Genomic DNA, 19,920 nt, shown 5'->3' with positions numbered 1-19,920 from the left:
AGGGCTTTAAACGGGGCTGGATGAGCGGCCAATTGCTCAATGCACATCAGGACCATGGCAGAGGTCCAACAGTAATTGAAAGACAGGCACTTGGGTCCCACCCAGGATGGTGGAGAGCCTGGAGATTGAAAGCCACAGCAAGATGAGCAGAGAGGATGATTATGAATGGCTATTGCCTGTTTATTTGAAAATGCGCTATTAGCTTTTATTGCTCAGAAGGAAAAATGAGACAGGATTTCAACAGTTGGATAAACTACTGTGCTTCCCACGTAATGAAAACAAGTCCTCAGGTGGCAAGTTCCATGTGCAATGATGATAGAGAAAGCGCCATAGAGAGCCCTAAGTGGGAATAGTGCACCTGTGTGTTATGTTGAAAAAATGGGAGGATGATCTCAAAAGCTTAAAAGGGTTTTCTTGAAGGAGAAGGAAAGACTAGAAGGGACAAGCATAGAAGCTAGACTTCTTTAAATGTGTCTTTGTTTTCTTAGATATTTTTCCTTGGAACTGTGTGAATTAAAAAGATAATAGACTTTATTTTTTTAGAGTAGTTTTATGTTCACAGCAAAACTGAGGTGAAAGCAGAGTTTTCACATACTTCCTACCCATCCTACACAAGTACAGCCTCCCCCATTACAGACATCCTGCACCAGAGTGGGACAACTGTCACACGCCATGATCCAATATGTCATTATCATCCAAAATATACAGTTCAGAGTGGGGTTCATTCTTAGTGTTGTATGTTCTATGGCTTCTGACAAATGTAAAATGACATGTATCCATCATTATAGTATCATACAAGATAGCTTCACTGCCCTAAAATTCCATGTTCTGCCTATTCATCCCTCCCACCCCTGGCAACCATTGGTGTCTTTCCAGAATGTAAAATAGTTGGAATCACACAGTATGTATGCAGTCTATCAGGTTGGTTTCTTTCACTTATCAATGTACATTAAAGTTTCTTCCATGTCTCCTGTTGCCATGTAAATATTTTACCAAGTCATAAACAAGATTAAATTTGAAAGGAGAAATCTTTACAAAATGAAAAAGCAAAATGATGCCAATGAACTTAACTTTCCAAGTAACTTTAAAGCACAGCAACTTGACTGGACATCCCTAGTTGGATAAACCCTAAGGACAAAATAACTGCAAAAAATTGTTTTTAACAATTTTCAACACTTGGTATTATATAGTGTTGTTTTTTTTTTGTGTGTGTGTTTTTTTTTAGGTAGTGATGGTACTGTTATTCTGAGGTTGTCAGGTATAGAATGTGGAGTAAAGCAAACAAGTTATTAGTGATAGTCTATCCTTCCTGATGTTCTGAAAGCCAGGATTGTCAGTGTGGAAGAGAGGGAGTAGAAGTGGAAGATAGATGAGGCTAAGTAAACAATTACAATTCCGGATATGAGTTGACAGCATTAGGAGCTCATGGGGTAGTTATGTATTTTATAGATGTGTGTTTTCTAGCTGTTCCACCATAAAAGCCTAAAGCCAGTGACCAACCCAGAGCAATGAGTATCCCTGGTGTCTACACTATGATTTGCAAATGTCTAACAAAACAAAACAAAAACCACCACAGGGATCCTTGGAGAATGGACTGATTCCACATCTGCCCCAGGGAATATACAAGATGAGTCCGGAACATGTCATTATATCAAATAGGGAGAAGTTACCAAGTTTGAGGATCATGACAACGGGGCTCTGGTGCAGCCCGAGGAAGCACCACTTGCCAAGGTGGGGCAAGCTGAACATCAATAAGAACAGTTACTGCAGTGCAACATCAATTATGTTGGAATCTGTGCATTCAGAATGGCACTAAAAAGAAAACAAACTGGTCACTGTAGGAGGATGGATGCAAGTGATCTAAGTCATTCTTTTGAAATATGGTAATTAAAAAAGAAGAGTTAAGTGTTTAACCACTTTTCTTATATGAACTGTACTGAGAGCTAATGAAATGGTGGGTGAGGAGCAGTGTTTCTTATTAGAGGTATTCCTGTTTGTAAATAAAGAACATCACCATTTTTCAGAATCTAATCAAGTAATGGAATTCTTAACAGGTCCACAAGACATTATCTACCTCAGGATGGAAGAACACACTGCCACCTGCAAAATAGTCTCACCAAAAAAATAAAAATAAAAAATTCATATTTAAAATTGATCAAGGCTCTGGATCCCAGTTCCCACTGATGGGCCACACAAAGGACAGAGGAACACATTAAGGGACATTACAGGGATGCAATCTGCATAATCTAGAGGGAAACTTCACAGGACAAATGCCTTCTTTCTACATTTCAAGGAACTAAAAGGTAGAGGGGAAACCTATAAATGAAAAGGCTTCAAAGAAATGTCTACTTCTCACAATGTGGATAACAATAAAAAACTATTTTAAGAAAGTCTTACATTAATGAGACAATGGGAAATAACACTGACTGGGTATTTGATAATATTAAGGAATAACTGTTAATGTTGAGGTACAATAGTGGTACCTTTATCTTTTAGAGATACATCCTGAAATACCTGGGGATGAAAGGAGACATGCCTGGGATGTGTTTCTAAATAACACAGGAGGGGAAAGCAGTGGAGGTGAGGTGGGGGTGAAGGTGAAACAAGATTGGCTGTGAGTTGGTTCATTGTTGCTGAAGCTGGGAGAGTGTTCATGGGGAGTCATTGAACTGGTTTGTCTCTTTTGTATGTTTGAAGTTCTCCATGACAAAAAAAAAATAAATAAATGTAGGTGTGGGCAAAATAGATCTACAGTTATAATACAAATAAATAAGACAATGATTAATAAATAATAATAATACAAGAATAAACTCCGTGTTTGGCACACTCACAAATGTAAGCCCACCTTTGCCCACCCCTGCACATCAGAGTCCAGTGCATATGGAAACCACAGGCCCCAAAGGAGGATCATTAGTAATGGCTCTCGGTCCCCATGACGGTTAAGAGAGTGGACGTGAGCCAAGTGCATAGCTCCAAACACCAGCTCTGCCATTCCCTCACTGCGTCATGTTGCACCGATCAGTCATCCTCTCTTACCCTCAGTTCCCTCCTCTGGGAAGTGAGGCTAATAGAAATACCACTGTATTGTTGGTTGTTGGGCAGATTAAATAAGCTCACATTTGTCAATCACTAAGGCAGGGCCTGCAACATAGTAAGCACTAAATATGTGTTAGCTTCCTCTCTTGCTCTTTCACTATTTCTTCAGCTCCAGCTCAGGGCGAGGAGAGTAGAATAAACAAGCGCTAATTAAGAAGCACAGAGCACTATGTGGGTGCTACCTCTGCTTGTGCGGGGGTGGGGGTGGGCCACACCCTAAAGGATGCAACAGCTAACCAGCACCCACATTATGGAAAACTGACCCACAAAGACGGCTGTGTTGGGGCAGGGCCTCCCAGGCCAATGCTATTTCATGTGCAAACGTGCAGAATGCTGCAAGGCTGGGGCAGAGCTCAGGAGGCCACAGCGGGACAGAGAGGAATTCCAAGGGTCCCCAGGATGCTTCTGAAATTGCACCCTCCGGGCAGTGCAGGGACAGATGAAAGGGCACCTTTCCTAAGAACCTACTGGGTGCCAGGCCCTGTTTGCAGGGGACTGCAGCAGCCCTGTGAGGTTGGCAGGTAAGGGAGTATGAGTCATCTGCCCAAAGCCGTGCTGTTAGTAAGTGGAATAGAACGCACAGGCCTGTGTGATTCCAAAACCTTCTAGAGATTTGACTTCTATCGGATTCTCCCTGGCTCTGGGGAAGGAAAAAAACGTTGATGGCAGTGATCTGCAAGGAGCAGGGAGGACGATGGCTATTTTGATTCTCATTTATATTTTTCAGTATTTTATACATTTCCTACTAGGAGCAAATATTGCTTTCATACTTAGAAAAAAAAGAATAACTACAATTTTTATAAAGAGGAGAAAAAAGTTTATTGTATTTGTCTTCACATGAGACTGCGAAGAGATTAGAGATACATTCATCTCTTCTAAGCTGAATAAATCTAGAGCATCTAAAATGTTTAGAAATGTAGGTAATTTGAGTTTAGAACCTAGGTGGATTCTGTTTTTCACGACTGCACATTGAGATAAGTTATCATTTTAAATACTGTATAATGATTTACTTTAAAAAAGAGTACAATAACTAAAAAAGCAGTATCTTAAAGTTTATAGTTTTCTTTTTCCTACTGTTAACAAATTTTTTTTATTGATTGATTTTGAGAGAGAGAGAGGAAGGGAGGAATGGAGAGAGGAAGGGAAGGAAGAAAAGAGGGGGAAAGAGAAACATCAATTTGTTGTTCCACTTATTTATGTATTCATTGGCTGATTCTTGTATGTGCCCTGACCGGGGATTGAACTTGCTACCGTGGGGTATCGGGATGATGCTCTAACAGACTGAGCTACCCGACCAGAGTCATCTGCCTACTTTTGAAAGTGTTGTATTTTTTTCTTTTGGCTGCCAAGATGCTCAAAGCTAAATTTTGGGCTTAGTCCATGTTGTGTAGTACAGACATATCTTGGATATAGTACGGCTTTGGTTCCAGACCACTGCAATAAAACAAAGTATTGCAATAAAGCAAGTCATAATCTTTTTGCTGGTGGAGGGTCTTGCCTTCAATTTGTAAAAATATGCAGCATCTGTGAAGTACAATAAAGTGCAATATAATGAGGTATCCCTGTAAATATTTCCTCCCGCTATTCCTTAATTGCCATTATGTTATGCTTACTTGGATGATTTTATTCAGTATGTTGTTATAATAATTTTCCTACCATCCTTTTGGAGAGGGTGTGGGTATAATATTAATAAATGCTCTTATTTGAGGGAAAACTGTGAAGTCAAGAGGAACAGGATTTTTCTCTTTTACGGATGATGAGACTGATGCTCAGAGATGGTGATATAACCCACACTTACCGCACTTGAACTAGATCCTAACTTTTCAGACTCATCCAGTATTCCATCACTGTGCCAAGGTAACTAATGGGGCATTAGGATGGCTCCCTGGGACACTTGTCAGGGATGGTGACAGGAAGGGCCACACGCTGCCCACTCCTGGTAACTCCCCATCTGAAAAGGTGCAAAGTAGATCAGGTGACATACACACATTACTGTTTATGGACTCCTAGGAAGCACATTAAGAGCCAGTCAAACAAGACTGCCGAAGTCAATGGTGACAATTAATATTTCCCAATCTTGGTTTCAGAGCAAGGGTTAGTTCCTCCAAACACTTACTGCCCTCATTTTGTCCTGGTTCAGTGACATTTTTTATTCAAACTGCTGTCCCTCTGTGGGTCCCGAGTCTCTTTACATGTCCCTGGGGAAGCCTTTGCTCTGTGCTCCCTCATGGGCCAGGATCTTGCTGCGCTAGTACCACAGACTGGGGCTTAAGCAACAGAAATTCATTCTCTCACAGTTCTGGAAGCTGGAAGTCTGAGATCAAGATGTCAGCAGGGTTAGTTCCTTCTATGGTCCCTCCCCTTGGCTCATAGATGCCATTTCTCCTTGTGTCTTCACATTGTCTTCCTCCTGTCCAAATTTCCTCTCCTTATGAGGAAGCCCATCAAATTGGATTCGGGCCCACCCTAATGACCTCATTTTAACTTGATTACCTTTATAAAAGAGGTCACATTCTGAGGTGCTGGGGGTTATGACTTCAACATAAGAATATTGGGGGACATATTCAACCCTTCTGAGGTTTGGGCCACAGCTTCTGCTGAGGCCCGCGTTGCCAGGTGGCCCCGGGTTGGCCAGGGTATACCCTCTCTTCCTGAGCCAACAGCTGACCAGCCTTCCAGTCAGACAAATTAGAACTCCAGCTCCACCACTCACTGGTGGTGTGACCTTTGGCAATATCCTCCACCTGTCTGAGGTTTGGTTTCTTCATATGAAACCACCACCTACTTAACAGGATTGTTGTTAGGATTAAGAGTGACACGTCTGTAAAGTGCTGATACCTGGGAGGAGCTCGCTGAGAGGAGGCTATGGTTGATACTTAAGCAAATCATCAGCTTTTGCAAGGACATGCCAGGCCTGTTCTAACTCTGAGCTGACGGGTCAGTCACACATAAAACAAAATTTGTCCAGAACAGTCTTTGGGCCTCCTCAATCAACATTCTCCTCCACTGAGCAAGATTCAGAGCTCAGTTCAATGTCTATGTTCAAAGAAAGAAAGAAGTTCTCTCTCAACTTTTCCCCTGCCTAGTGACTTCAAATCCTAATAGTGGGTTTGGGCCCGAAATCAGGAGTGATGCTGCTCTGATCTCTAAAGCTTAGTTAGCTACTCAGCCTCATTTCTCCTCTCTTTCTTTCTTTTTCTTTCTTTCTTTCTTTCTTTCTTTCTTTCTTTCTTTCTTTCTTTCTTTCTTTCTTTCTCTTTCTTTCTTTCTTTCTTTCTTTCTTTCTTTCTTTCTTTCTTTCCTTCCTTTCTTTCTTTTCTTTCTTTCTTTCTTTCTTTCTTTCTTTCTTTCTTTCTTTCTTTCTTTCTTTCTTTCTTTCTCTTTCTTTCTTTCTTCCTTCCTTTCTTCTTTCTTTCTTTCTTTCTTTCTTTCTTTCTTTCTTTCTTTCTTTCTTTCTTTCTTCTTTTCTCTCCCCCCCCCCCTCTCTCTCTCTCTCTCTTTCTTCCTTTCTTTCTCTCCAGCCTCATTTCTTCACCATGGTTCCCTTCACAGATCATAGGTGTGATGGTTGATTTGTGTGTGTGTCGTTCCAGCTTCACTGAGATATAGGACACCCAGATATTTGGTCTAACATTACCCGGAATGTTACTCTAAGGGTGTTTGGATGAGTTTAACATTTGAAGCAGTAGACTGAGTAAAGCAGGTTGCCCTCCCTAATGTGGGTGGGCCTCATCCAATCACTTGCAGGCCTGAGTGGTACATAAGGCTGACCTCCCCTGAATAACAGAGAATTCTTCCTGCCTGACAGCCTTTGAACTGGGACATTGGCTTTTTTCCTGCCTTTGGACTCAAATTGAAAAATGTCGCAAGCTTGCTGACCTTCAGACAGAACTACACCATTGGCTCTGCTGGGTATCCTGCTTTCTGACTCACCTGAGATCTTGGGACTTGCCAGCTTCCATAATCTGTGAGCCAGTTCCTTAAAATAAATCTTTATATTCTCTCTCTCTCTTTCCTTCTCTCTCTCTGATGAACCCTATTGGTTCTGTTTCTCTGGAGAACCCTAATACAACAGGCAAACTCCAGGTGACTACCTCCAGCATATCTGTAGGTGCCACCACCCCAATCTCAACCAGTGAGTCCACATTCCAGCAAATTCTAATTGACAATGACTTTAAGGAACTATTGTAGGCATTGTTCTCATTTCTTCCAAACAAGAGGAGGGTGCTCCTTCTCAGTTTTGATGGTCCCCCTGTAATATGCACAGCACCCCCATCTGACTTGGGAGATGACATGGCTTTCCCCTGACTTGTACAGGGCAGTACAGAGTGAAAGATGAATTTGCTCAAGTTACATGCAGACAAGGAAGGAGCATGCTCCAGACATTTGTTCCAAACCTTTAGCTCTTCAATGTCTGTGCAGCATGACAAGCCCCAGACCCTTGCTGGACATCAGGCTGGTCTGTGACATGCCACTGTATACATTAAGAGCAAGGCTTAGCTGGTCGGGGGTGGGGTGGGGAGCAACCCTCTCTTCAGTTTATGTGTGTCCTACTTCACTGCATGGCCAACGGCAGCAGCACATGACTGCCTAGGTCAGTGGTCGGCAAACCACGGCTCGCGAGCCACATGCGGCTCTTTGGCCCCTTGAGTGTGGCTCTTCCACAAAATACCACGTGCGGGCGCGCACGTACAGTGTGATTGAAGGAGTACCCTAATTAAGTTAATAACAATGTACCTACCTATATAGTTTAAATTTAAAAAATTTGGCTCTCAAAAGAAATTTCAATCATTGTACTGTTGCTATATGGCTCTGTCGACTAACGAGTTTGCCAACCACTGGCTAGGTAGAGGAGTGACTGCCGCACCTGTGCTCCTGACTAGAGCCCAAACAAGCATATCAGAGCCACTTTTCCACACGGATCTGGAGAGAAAGCAGAGCCGAAGATGATCTTACGTGGTCAGAAGGAGCAGTCTGAGTACTAAAGGCATGACCTTTGATCCATCAGTTGGTGAAGAGGGAATGGGAAATGATGGGCTTGCTGGCCAAGGGAATTGTATGGTTGACAGCAGGACTCAAGGCCAGGCTCCTCAGGCTCTGTCCAAGGTGTGCATTACCCAAAAACTTGCAAGGTCGGATGGGACTGACATGGTCTCAAACTATACAAGTGCCAAGAGAATGACAAATGTGCACTCCAAATTCTGTGGGGAACCCCCTTCCAGATTTGTCACCATGGGGTTAAGTCACACAAGAGAATGGGGACATGCATACAGTTATGAGGAAGAAGACCAGAGAGTGAGTCAGGAAAAGGAAACTTCATTATTTTCATACCATGTGAGACCAGATTGCTTAAAGTGGCATTATACTTCACTGAAACACTGGACAGGTATTTATGACCCTAACTCTAAGCCGAGCCCGGTCACACCCACTCTGCTTGATGCTCAGCTGTGGTCTTGGCTCAGACAATCCCCCTAAAGGCAACACAGGCCGTGCCAGCAGTAGGAGCATTTGGCTGGCTGGCAGGAAGACAAGACAGGCAGCTTCGGGTAAACATCATGCTACCTTTTTACAGCCCCCGGCTTCCTCCCATCCTGTCTCCTCTTTAATCCCTGACAGCCAGTAACCTCTCCATTTCTATAATTCTGTCATTTCAAGAATGGAATCATACCGTATATAACCTTTTAGGACTGGCTCTTCTCACGCAGCATCATTCTCCAGTCACAGGTTGTCGCGAGCACCGGCAGTTCCTCCCACCTTTCTGCTGAGCAGCACTGTGTGGCCTGGACGCACCACCAATCGGTTTGCCTGCTGAAGAGCATCCAGTTTGTTTCCAGTCTTGGGCTATTGTGTATAAAGTTGCTATAAACATTGGTGAATAGGTTTCTGAGTGGATATAATTTTTCCTTTCTCTGGGACAAATGACCAAGAGTGTAATTTCTGAGTCACATGGTTTTTACATGCTTAGCTTTTTAAGAAACAGTCCAAGTTTTCTTGCAGAGTGGCTGTGCCATTTTACTTTCCCACGAGCAATGGATGAGTGATCCAGTTTCTCTCGCCAGTGTTTGGTGGTGGGTGTCACTATGTGTGATGTTAGTCATCCTGACCAGTGTTATGACCTCTCAGGTGGTTCTGATCTGCCTTGCCTTCACGGCAAATGATGTTGAGTATCTTTTCATTATGTGCCACCCGTCTTTCCTTTCCAGTGAAACGTTCAAGTCGCTTGCCCATGTTCTGAGTGGGTTGTCCAGAGAATTATGCTGAGAAAGAAGAGCCAGTCCTAAAAGTAAACATTTTTGCTCTGAGAAGACCCTGTTAAGAGGATGAACAAGCTATTGACTAGGAGAAAATTTCTGCAAACCAATATATCCAACAGAGGACGAGTTACCATTTTAAAGTGTACAGTTCTATGGCATTAAGTGTATACACATTATTGTGTAATCGCCACCACCATCCAATCCTACCATATTTTCATTTTATCCAACTGAAACTGTGTACCTGCTAAACACCAACTCCCCATTTCCCTCTCCCCACACCCTGCAACCACCCTGCTGCTATGACTGTAACTGCTTTAGGTGCCTCATATGAGTAGGACCATGCAGTATTTATCCTTTTGTGTCTGGCTCATCACACTGAGCACAATGACCTTAAAGTTCATTCATGTTGTAGCATGTGCCAGAATCTCCTTTTTTAAGGCCAAATAATATTCTGTTGTATGTACATACCACATTTTGCTTTTCATTCATCCACACATGGACACTTGGATTATTTTCATCCTTTGGCTACTGTGAATATTGCTGCTATGAACATGGGTGTACAAATATCTGTTTAAGTCCCTGCATCCATTTCTTTGCGGCATAGCCCCCAAAGTGGAATTGCCAGAATCTGGCTGTCTGGTAAGAAAAGATGCTCCAGACTCATTTTGGACACCTGTTGTCCTAAATCTCAAATCAGCCTTCCCCCAGGGAGCCCTGGATCCTTTTGGTAGAAAGGTATTTAGAGAACAGGATTTGGACATTTAGGGGTGATCATTAGCTATTGGCTTGATCATTGTTTTTAGGCCTTTTCAGTGAACCAAGTTAAGAAATAGTGTAGATGTTTAAGAAAAACTTATCATGATTTCAAATTGGTATCTCCACACCAAATTAAAAACTAAAGGGTTTTAATTTAACTTTTTTGGTCTTATAGATGTAACTGTTTTCTCCCATGACAAAAAGTTGATTTCCAATGATATCAACATAATTACTCACTTTCTCCAGCAATAAACATGTAACAGTCTCAGAATAATAATACAATCTCACAAAAACAACACACTACTTTCACAAACAAAATGATTACTGAAAATGGTTTTATTATTCGTTGGTTTATTTCCACTATTTTTGTCCTTAGGGTACATTCCACTGGGATGCACAGTGAAATCCTATAAAGTCATTTGAAAAAATTCCTGTGCATTTGTCACTAATCTTCTATTGGCTTATATTCATTTATTTCATCTGCCTTCAATTTTTAGGAATTAAAAGTAAATATTATGGAAATATTCACAAGATTCGAAAGGTAGGTATATAAAGCAAATTATATTTGGACAGGTTTATCTTCTAACCCTGTCTCCTATATCGCATTCTCTATCCCCCTATAGGTAATAACTTAAAACTTTTTTTTCTCTCCCACCTAACAAAATAAATGTGGCCTGGCCAGCGTGGCTCAGTGATTGAGTGTTGACCTGTGAACCAAGAGGTTGCAGTTTGATTCCTGATTAGGGCACATGCCCGGGTTGTGGGCTCAATCCCCAATGTGGGGAGTGCAGGAGGGAGCCGATCAATGATTCTCTCTTATCACTGATGTTTCTATCTCTCCCTCTCCCTTCCTCTCTGAAATCAATAAAAATATATTTAAAAAAATTTAAAAAACCAAATGTATTTACATATCCCTCCTTTCTTAAATAATGGGTAGTACACTATTCATACTTGTCTTAATTTTGTGTTTTTCACTTACAGTTTCTTGAAGATCACTCCAAGGCAGTATACAGAGATGTCAATTCCTTTTTATAGCTACACAGTCCTCCACTGGCTAGATGTACCATAGTTTATGCGAACGATCCCCTGTTGATGGAAATCAAGTATTTTTTTGAATGGTGTTTTTACACAGAGTAACTGTCACATGGTTAAACAAATCCTCATGGTCATTTCATAAGTTACATTTCAATGTTCCACCCTTAAGTCTCAGCAGCTTTCTCCATGCCAGGGGCTGGCTCTGTTTATGTTTACTACCTAGAGTTAGTTAGGTCCCAGGTAGCATATATGCCTGATGAGGTACTAACTGGAGTTTTATTATTTGTATCTTTATTTTTATTGTTGACACTGTTACAGATGTTCCCACTCACCCTCCCTTTGCCCATCTCCACCCAGCCCATGTCCCACCTTCCCTCTGACCATCACCACACTGTTGTCTGTGTCTATGGGTTATAAATGGCTACTTACTAGAGTTTTAATTTCAAAGTTATTTCAAAAACAATTTTCCCAAAGGGGGAACAGGCAGTTATTGTTTAATGAATACGAAGTTTCTGTTTGGTATGATGAAAAGTTTTGTGGATGGATGGTGGTGATGGTTGCACACAATGAGAATGTACTTAATGCCACTGCACTGTGCACTTAAAAATGGCTGAAATGGTAAATTTTATGTTATGTATACTTACCTCTATTTAAAACAGAATAAGGCTTATGGGAAACACTAAAGAAATTACTGAAAAACAGCCATAAATATTATTTTTTTTAAAAATATTTTTATTGATTTCAGAGAGGAAGGGAGAAGGAAAGATAGAAACATCAATGATGACAGAATCATTGATTGGCTACCTCCTACACGCCCCCCAATGGGGATCAAGCCTTTAACCCAGGCATGTGCCCTGACTGGGGATCGAACCATGACCTCCTGTTTCATGGGTCGATGCTCAACCACTGAGCTACACCAGCCGAGCATAAATATTCTTTAATGTTAAAAAATTTCTCCAAAAAATTGTTACTTTAATATATAACTTTATATTAAAATTAAATTTCAATACAAAAACTAAATGAGGTGGGGGGTTTTTTGGTGTTTTTTTTTTTTTGTTGTTGTTGTTGTTAATCCTCACCTGAGTATATATTTTTTTCATTGATTTTTAGAGAGTGAAAGGGTGGGGGGAAGAAAGGGAGGGAGAGAGAGTGAAACATGGTTGTGAGAGGGACACATAAATTGGTTGCCTCCTGAATGTGCCCTGACCAGGAGCTGGGGATCAACCCTGCAACCCAGGTACATGCTTTGACTGAGAGAATCAAACCCACAACCCTTTGGTGCATGGGCCGATGCTCTAACCACTGAGAAACACTGACCAGGGCTAAATAAGGTTTTTAATTGATATGAATTTGTGTCATTGCAGTCAATAGATGTCCTCAACTTAGAGATGGCTCCTTTCTCCACTGGTATAATAAATGAGGGTTGGTCACTTTCCAAGCTGAATCTTATCTGACAATGACATTGGTACAGATTACTCTTCAAGTTTAATGATGAGATAGCAAGTTAGCGCTTTCTAGACTTTTATTTATGTTACTACATGGTGACTTGAGTTTTATGGCTTCTAAATGAGGCGTTTATGAGTAGGAAATCCAGCTCAGTGACAAAGAAGATAATATCCTGTTGATGTCAGAGTCCAGGGTGGGGATGTCAGACCCTCAGGGCAAACTAATATAGAAAAATGTCTTAGGCCCTATATCTTGATCCACTAATGAATTGGCTGTAGCCTCTGGTGAGTTCCTATAACACTTCACCTTCTCTTCATGACCTGTCCCCATCTGTGAAATATAGCCTTACCTCTGAGAGAGAACATTTCAAAGACATCAAAAGATCCTTGGCATCTGGGTGCTCGAGATGTATACACCGTCACATTTCCTCATGGTTATGTACAAGGACAGCCTGTAAAACCCTTCAAGTAGGAAAGCCAGCCATTTTACTTCTTGTGGAAAGAATCCTCTTCCTCCACCCCTGGAGCCACATGGGGCCAAGTGACAATGAGCTGACTCACCTGCTGGGTCACCGGGCACACGAGAGGCAGGGCTGGCCCCTGCAATCTGAGCCATCACTTGACGTGGGTTCAGTGTTTGTGATAACATAGGGCACAGGGAGTGTGAGCCCATGTGACCATTGATGCACTGCTGGGGCAAAGGACCACCTTGTCCCGGAGTATTCATCTTGAAGCAGCAAGGGTGATGACAAAGGTGGAAGCCTTGATACAGTTGAAGGGGAAAAGCCAGAGGTAATGTGGTGTCTGTGTACACGTGGGGAACAACAGAGCCAGACCACGGTGCGACAAAGCATTTATCCAAATTCTCCCGGAGATCTGTTCCTCACACCTACCTGCCTCTTGACATTTGTATCTCAGAAACTTACACAAAGTCAGAGAAACCGGTGTAAAGATTTCCCGTATACCCAACCTCTGACTCAAGAATTACCAACATTTGTTCATCTTGTTTCATCTACTTACTCTCTCTCTTTTTTTTCCCCCCTCTCAGGTATTTTAAAATAAATTTCATATACCACGTTTTTGTACTCCTGAGTATTTCAAGATCCTGTCCCTCCCAGAACTGTTAAACAATAAATACCCAATATCCACTACCAGAAATCAGCATATTTTTAATACAGATGTGGTACAGAATGTTTAATTACAGCAGGGCAGAGATTCCAGTTAAATAAAATTAAAAACCTTTATTTTCCCCAATATAAAATTACTAAATTAATGTCTCAAAAGAAAATATAACATGGTGAAAGCTTTAAATCACACCACTGTTCACCACAGGATTTATGATTTACCAATGACATACTCCACCATTTTGGCAAAAGGATGAACTTTTCAAAACAGTTTAAAAACCTAACATAGCAAAGACTGTATACATCTCCATATTGCACTTTTTTTATGTACAAGAATAAAACAGTAAAGTCAAGTGTCTTGCATATACTAAGAACAGCACAAATCTATCACAATTAAATTTAATGCAGAAGCTCATGTGAGGAGTATTAAAAATGTAGAAACGTAACACACGTATGTACAGAACACAGAGACTGTATTAACAAAATTTATGTACATGACAATACACTGCATTACTTTAAACGTTTTAGCATAGTTGTGTTTATTAATAGAGGCCTTTGGTTCTAAACTGCTTGACTAGTTTGAAGCTCACATAGTTTCTTAAGCGTTTCTGTTTTTTTTTAGACGCAAGTAAATAAGTATAAAAGCACTAAACCTCCTGGTTCACTGGTACAAAAATTACAGCGGTCAGATCCCTCAAGTCATCAAAAACTAGTCATAAAAATAGTTCTCGTATTCAACCTGAATGTGCCACAGGAAAAAAATATTTTCAAGATTTCCCAGCTTAGCCGAGAGGCAAAGGGTTACCCCAGCCTCAATTTCAGTGCTACTGTCCCTGCTATGTTCATTCCAGAACACGTGTTTTCTCTAGGCCATTTATCTCAATACTACTTTGTAAGAAAGAATAAAATCTAGCTTCAGTTCATGAGGGTCCACCACACGCCTCTGTTAAGACATAATGAAAACTTGGAATATTGCCAGAGAGACTTAAAAAATATGTGCCCTCTCCTGACTCCTCTAGAAAATCTGCTATGAAAGAACAGTTCCCTGTTCCCTCCCTCTCCCATTCCCCTGATTTCTCCTTGTGCTCGGTCTCCCCGTGTCCTGCACGAGCCCAGTGATTAGCTTTGGAAATCATCCTGAGTTTGCAAATGACAAAGCAAGTCCCCACACGCGGTCCATGAGGCAGATCACAGAACTGAGGACGAGCTGGTCATCCCGTGAACCATGGTGCTTGTTGGAGTCCCACTGATGGCATTGAAGATGTGAAGGGAATTCGGTAAAACACTCGTCTTCTCCTCCAGGGGGCAAATCTTGAGGCACAGAAACACAACATTACCCAAGTGCAATGCCCTGAACAGCATTTTCAAAATGGTGCGTTTTATGGAACACACAGGACTTATCTCATCCAGTGGTAAGTGTTCCTGTGAATGATGGTCTGCCTAGATAGATAGTTAGGCTTTGGCAGTTTGCAGAAGGATTGTGTTGGCTCATCTAGTGAACGATGTTTTTCAGATCAGGATTATAAGGCGAAAGTCCACAACAAACATGTTTTTGTTTCCTTTACAAGTTAGTAAATGGAGCGCCTTCTAGACTCACCAGATGATAAGGTGGCATGAAGTTTATCTTACACATACTGCATGGGACATGACCTAGCCTTGTCCCCTGGAAAAGTCTTTTAAGATGAATCTGGAGCATCTGTGTTTCTCTACTGGCTCCTTTACTCAGGGTCTTACAGAGAGGGGCTGCCCCTTTGACCCTGAGCTAGTCTCTTTTTGCATTCCGTAATGCAGGGAAGGATTCTAAGGGTAGGAAGTGACCCACTGCTAGGCAGAAACTGAGAAGAACATACACACTCAGAGGCTCCCCTGGAAAAGCCAAAAGCAAGTCTACTCCGGGTTATGACTCTTTTTCTTTAAGCGTTCAAAGGAGTTTAATCTTCATAGTTGTTGAGATAATGGAAAGTTCCAGTTTAGAGCACAGCACTGCATCAAATGTCCATACAATCTGGGAGTTTATTTTAATATTTTCAGCCCATAATTTTTTTCCTACTTTCATCTTTCTAGTGCCAAATGCTGGCAGCCACTGATCAAGCGCTCCATTCTACAGGAATCTGGAAGCCCCATGGAAAAGACCTTGAGTGTTTTCCAAACACTTGTGCTCCTGAGGCCCTCACATTCTGGTTAATTATTCACACACTTATTTCCTTAATCATTTCCTACTTTTCCAAGTGCCCAGAAGAGGGTTGCCTTCTTTTGCACATGCATTTGTCCTTATGCCAACATCTGCAGTTGCCCAAACTCAGGAACAACTTTATGTGAGTCAGTAAATCAAGTTTTAGAAAAATAAAGTTAAAAAATTACATTACCATCCCATCTGAATGTGTGAGCATGAAGGAGAAAAAAAAAAAAAAAGTAAGCAAGTTAAAGCTTAGACATTTGCTTTCCTACAAGAGAAATTTCCTAAGTAAATCATCACATGACATGTTAACTGACACAAAGGTCCTGGCTTCGATTTTGCAAGACTGAGACAAGAATGTAGGGAAGAGACAGAAGCAGTTCTGTGTTAGCAAGGTGCCAGCACTAACTATAAAGATGGTTCTCTGACCCGGAAGGAGTCACTATGGTTGATGGAGAGCGGACCTCTCTGCAATTATGTGGAAGCTGCTCTTTGACATTTACTGGGTTCCCTGGGCAGCTGTCCCCTCTGATGACTACTGGGCCCACATCCACAATTCTCCTGAAAGGAATTCGTACAAGAAGGCAATAGCAGTACAATCAGAAAAGATCCCATAATGACAAGGAATATAGAAATAGCCAGGGATAATCCACTGGGGCACCCAAGTCAGCTTTAAATAGTTAAAAATTGAACAACCCTATTTTTGTAAATGGCAAAAGACATTTAATACAACAGATAATTCCTTAAACTGGCTGGTAAACCCTATTCTTTCAAAGGACTGGGTGAATAAAGAAAATTCTACCAACAGTATGGGTATTTCTTCTTTATGTGAGAGTTTTTGTTTTGTTTTGTTGTTGTTATTGTTGTTTTACGCTAGATTGGGGTGGGGAGGGGCCACCTCTAAGAGTGTGGAAGAGGAGGTAGGAGCTGCTCTCCTCTGGTCACATTAGGTACTGATCGGTAGGCAATCTGTTCCTCGAGTTGCTCCTCGAGTAAACTGTGGTTAGGCAGTAGCAGCAGAGTAGAGTGCTACATTATTCTCAAAATCCTGGAAGGTTGTCAGAAGGTGTAGGCCATCACAGGTTGTACTTAAGATCCCAACTAACACCTGCTTCCTAAAAATGAGAACTCCAGGGTGGCACTTACCTGCTCATGCATGATTTCAGAAAGCTCTTTTGCCATTTCCCTATAGTTGGCCTTCATTTCTTCCTGATACTCTAACTGGTCTTCCTTAATCAGACGTTCATTTACCACTAAGGCTTGACCGCAAGCTTCCACAAATTGCCTGAAGTGGTAAAGGAGAGGAAAAAAAGGATGTTGAGGACAAAGAATGTGTCCAAGTGGTAGTGCCTCTTCCTTGATTGAGCACTGAAGTTGTTCATACTTGAAGAGAAAAAGACATTTCTAGTGTGTGCTTTACCTGAAAACTTCTTTAAGCAACTTCACTTTATTGTCTGGATATCTTTTTGTGTTTGTGTCATCTAAGAAAGCTCGGGCATATGCCAGTGGACCAGCATTGACCTAAATAAAGAACAAAGTTTTAAAATTATGTTATAAAGAAAATGACCTTTAATTTCAGTTGGTATGCGCTAAAAATTATGTCTGTAGTCATGACCCCTGCCCTCCAGGAACTTACAACCCAAAAGAGGAAACCATAAAGAAAGCTCCATGTCATTTAACTTTACCATCTCAGCCATCCCCAGGGCACTTCTGATGATGGTTCATTCTATGTAGGAAGAACCAAAGCTTGGAAAACATAAGGGCCTATTCAAGGTTGAACATCCAATAAGCAAAACACCTGAGATCAGAGCCCAAGTCTTCCCATTGATATTTGGCTACACTGAACTCAATATGACAAGCTCAGTGAAAAACTGAAAAAAAAAAAAAAAAAAAAGTATGTATGCCAATTGTTTAAAAACCAACTCTTCACCTCACTGAATTGTATAGACAGCCATGGACAAACTGATTTGCTATCCTTGAATGAAGTGTGTGGCAAGTGCCAAACATTAGGGGCATTTAGCAACAGGGTATGTGAACCAGAACCCTGCATATCTCAATTAGCCAAGAAGAGTTCTCGGTTGGGAAGGTCAAAGTGGGAATGTAGATAAAAAGAAAGTTAGACACACTGGATGGGAAGGAAAAAGTCCCAGGCATCCGAGACAGCTTGGGAAAGGACTTTACCACGTGATTCCTGCATAATTTCTCCTGGAAGATCTGGTGGGCTTGGAAGGTAATTAAGTAGGGATGGCTATCTATCTTTTTTTGTTGCTGTTGGTGAAAGAATGGGCTGTGGTTCTGATCCAGGGTGTGCAGGACTTACACGGTAATGGCAGATTTGCAGTGTGGGAATTCACACCAGAGGTGGGGAGCCCTCTGAGACAGGAACTGCTAGCTAACCTTCTGTGATGAGTATGTCATCACACTGGATGTGTGTGTGTGAAGATGACCAAAATGACTGATTATCCAAAATGATACAGTTGGCTTTCTGTGTCTGATAGTTCTGCATCTGCAAACTCAACTACCCACGAATCAAAAATATACTTTAAAAAATTACGGTTTGGTTGGAGCATTGTCCCATGCATTAAAAGACTGTGGGTGCGATCCCCCATCTGGATGCGTATGTAAGGCTACTGATGTTTTTCTCTCACATCAATGCTTCTCTCTCTCTCAACATATCCTTGGGTGAGGATTAAACAAAATGTTATGCTGTTGCTGACATGTACTATGTAGTTAAGCCTAAGATGGTTGTTTCTGTTCTGAACATGTATAGACATTTTTCTTGCCATTACATCCTAAATAATACAGTATAACAATTTACATAGTATTGGGTATTATAAGTAATCTGGAGATAATTTAGAATATACAGGAGGATGTATGTAGGTTATATGAAAATACTACCCCAGTTTATGTAAGGGACTTGAGCATCCATGGATTTTGGTAACTTGCGGGTTCCTGGAACCAATCCCCCGAAGATACTGAGGGATGACTCATTCAATTTTAAGAAAATGCAAAGGGGAAAGTTGATGAAACGTCCTAAGGTCTAATGTAACAAGGTCTTGGAGTGCAGCGCCATGGAGCCAGCCTGATGGCTCTGTCCTGCACAGCAGCAGCCCCAGTGAGGCTCTCGGTGAAAGAATTACAGAAACGCACAGATAAATTGATTCAGCTAATTTCCTCCGGCTCTAGCTCTATGTCAACGTTGGTGGGTACACATGTATGAAGTTAATCTTACTTCATCATGCAATTCTTTGCTTTTTAAGATGATTGAGCATTTATAAAACTCTGTCACAGTCGAATGGCAGGGCACATTCTGTTCTTTAGAAAGCTCAACCTGTCCAGCCCCACCTTTTACTGGCACCCACACCCTTCTGCTGGCCTTTCGATAGAGGCTAGAGGTTCCCGGGTCACGTTGCTGAGTGGTTTTGTTTCTAGCTGCAGAAAATTGTGGCCTCTGGCCCCGTTATGTAATCACTCACGTTGCTGGAATGATTATCATATACACTTGATAACTTCTTTTTGGCACATAAATCTTTTGGACCATAAAAAAAGAGGTTGAAAACACCTATAAATACTTTTGTGGTGAATGACATTTAGAAAAATGTGAGGCAGCAACTCAACATGAATCTCATGAAAAGTTAACAAAAACTGATTTCAGAAAATGAACCAAGGAAACTCCAAAATCTATGTAATACAATCTACATGTAACTTTCTTGAAAGAGAAAAAAATTAGGGATACATATAAACACACACACACATATAAAACATGTGTTTGAATTACTTACATACACTCAAAAATATCAATGAAGTAACAGGCATACTGGTCACTGGAAGGAGGTGACTTAGCATTTACCAATTTCTTAGGAAACCATGTAAGAAACCTTTTAAAAATGTATTTTTGAAGTGTAATATACAAAGAGAAAAGTGTACATAATGTAAGTGTATAGCTTGATGAATTTTCATACACTAAACATATTTGTTATAATCATTCCCTAGATCAAGGGTGATCTTTTTCACAAATGGTGCACACCATTGGA

General features: G+C 41.2%; 1 protein-coding gene across 29 annotated transcripts in view; it reads right to left on the bottom strand.

Annotated features, from left to right (window-relative positions):
- Positions 1–13,739: 13,739 nt before the first annotated feature.
- Positions 13,740–19,920, bottom strand: part of DOCK9 (dedicator of cytokinesis 9) — a 281,552-nt gene continuing 275,371 nt past the window's right edge. For 27 of the 29 annotated variants that reach the window (XM_080662392.1, XM_080662395.1, XM_080662401.1 and 24 more), the window contains 3 exons: positions 17,307–17,407; positions 17,033–17,171; positions 13,740–15,021 (listed from right to left, as the gene is read on the bottom strand). In XM_080662392.1, the coding sequence (XP_080518518.1) occupies positions 14,899–15,021; positions 17,033–17,171; positions 17,307–17,407 (363 nt within the window). In that variant the 3' untranslated portion in view covers positions 13,740–14,898. Of the gene's footprint in view, positions 16,085–17,032; positions 17,172–17,306; positions 17,408–19,920 lie in introns of all 29 variants that reach the window. The other 2 variants (XM_080662413.1, XM_080662390.1) reach the window with 1 other exon arrangement.

The sequence above is a fragment of the Plecotus auritus genome (genome assembly GCF_963455305.1).
Source record: "Plecotus auritus genome assembly, chromosome: 3".
Lineage (NCBI taxonomy): Eukaryota > Metazoa > Chordata > Mammalia > Chiroptera > Vespertilionidae > Plecotus > Plecotus auritus.
This window is presented reverse-complemented; position numbering and strand designations above follow the sequence as displayed.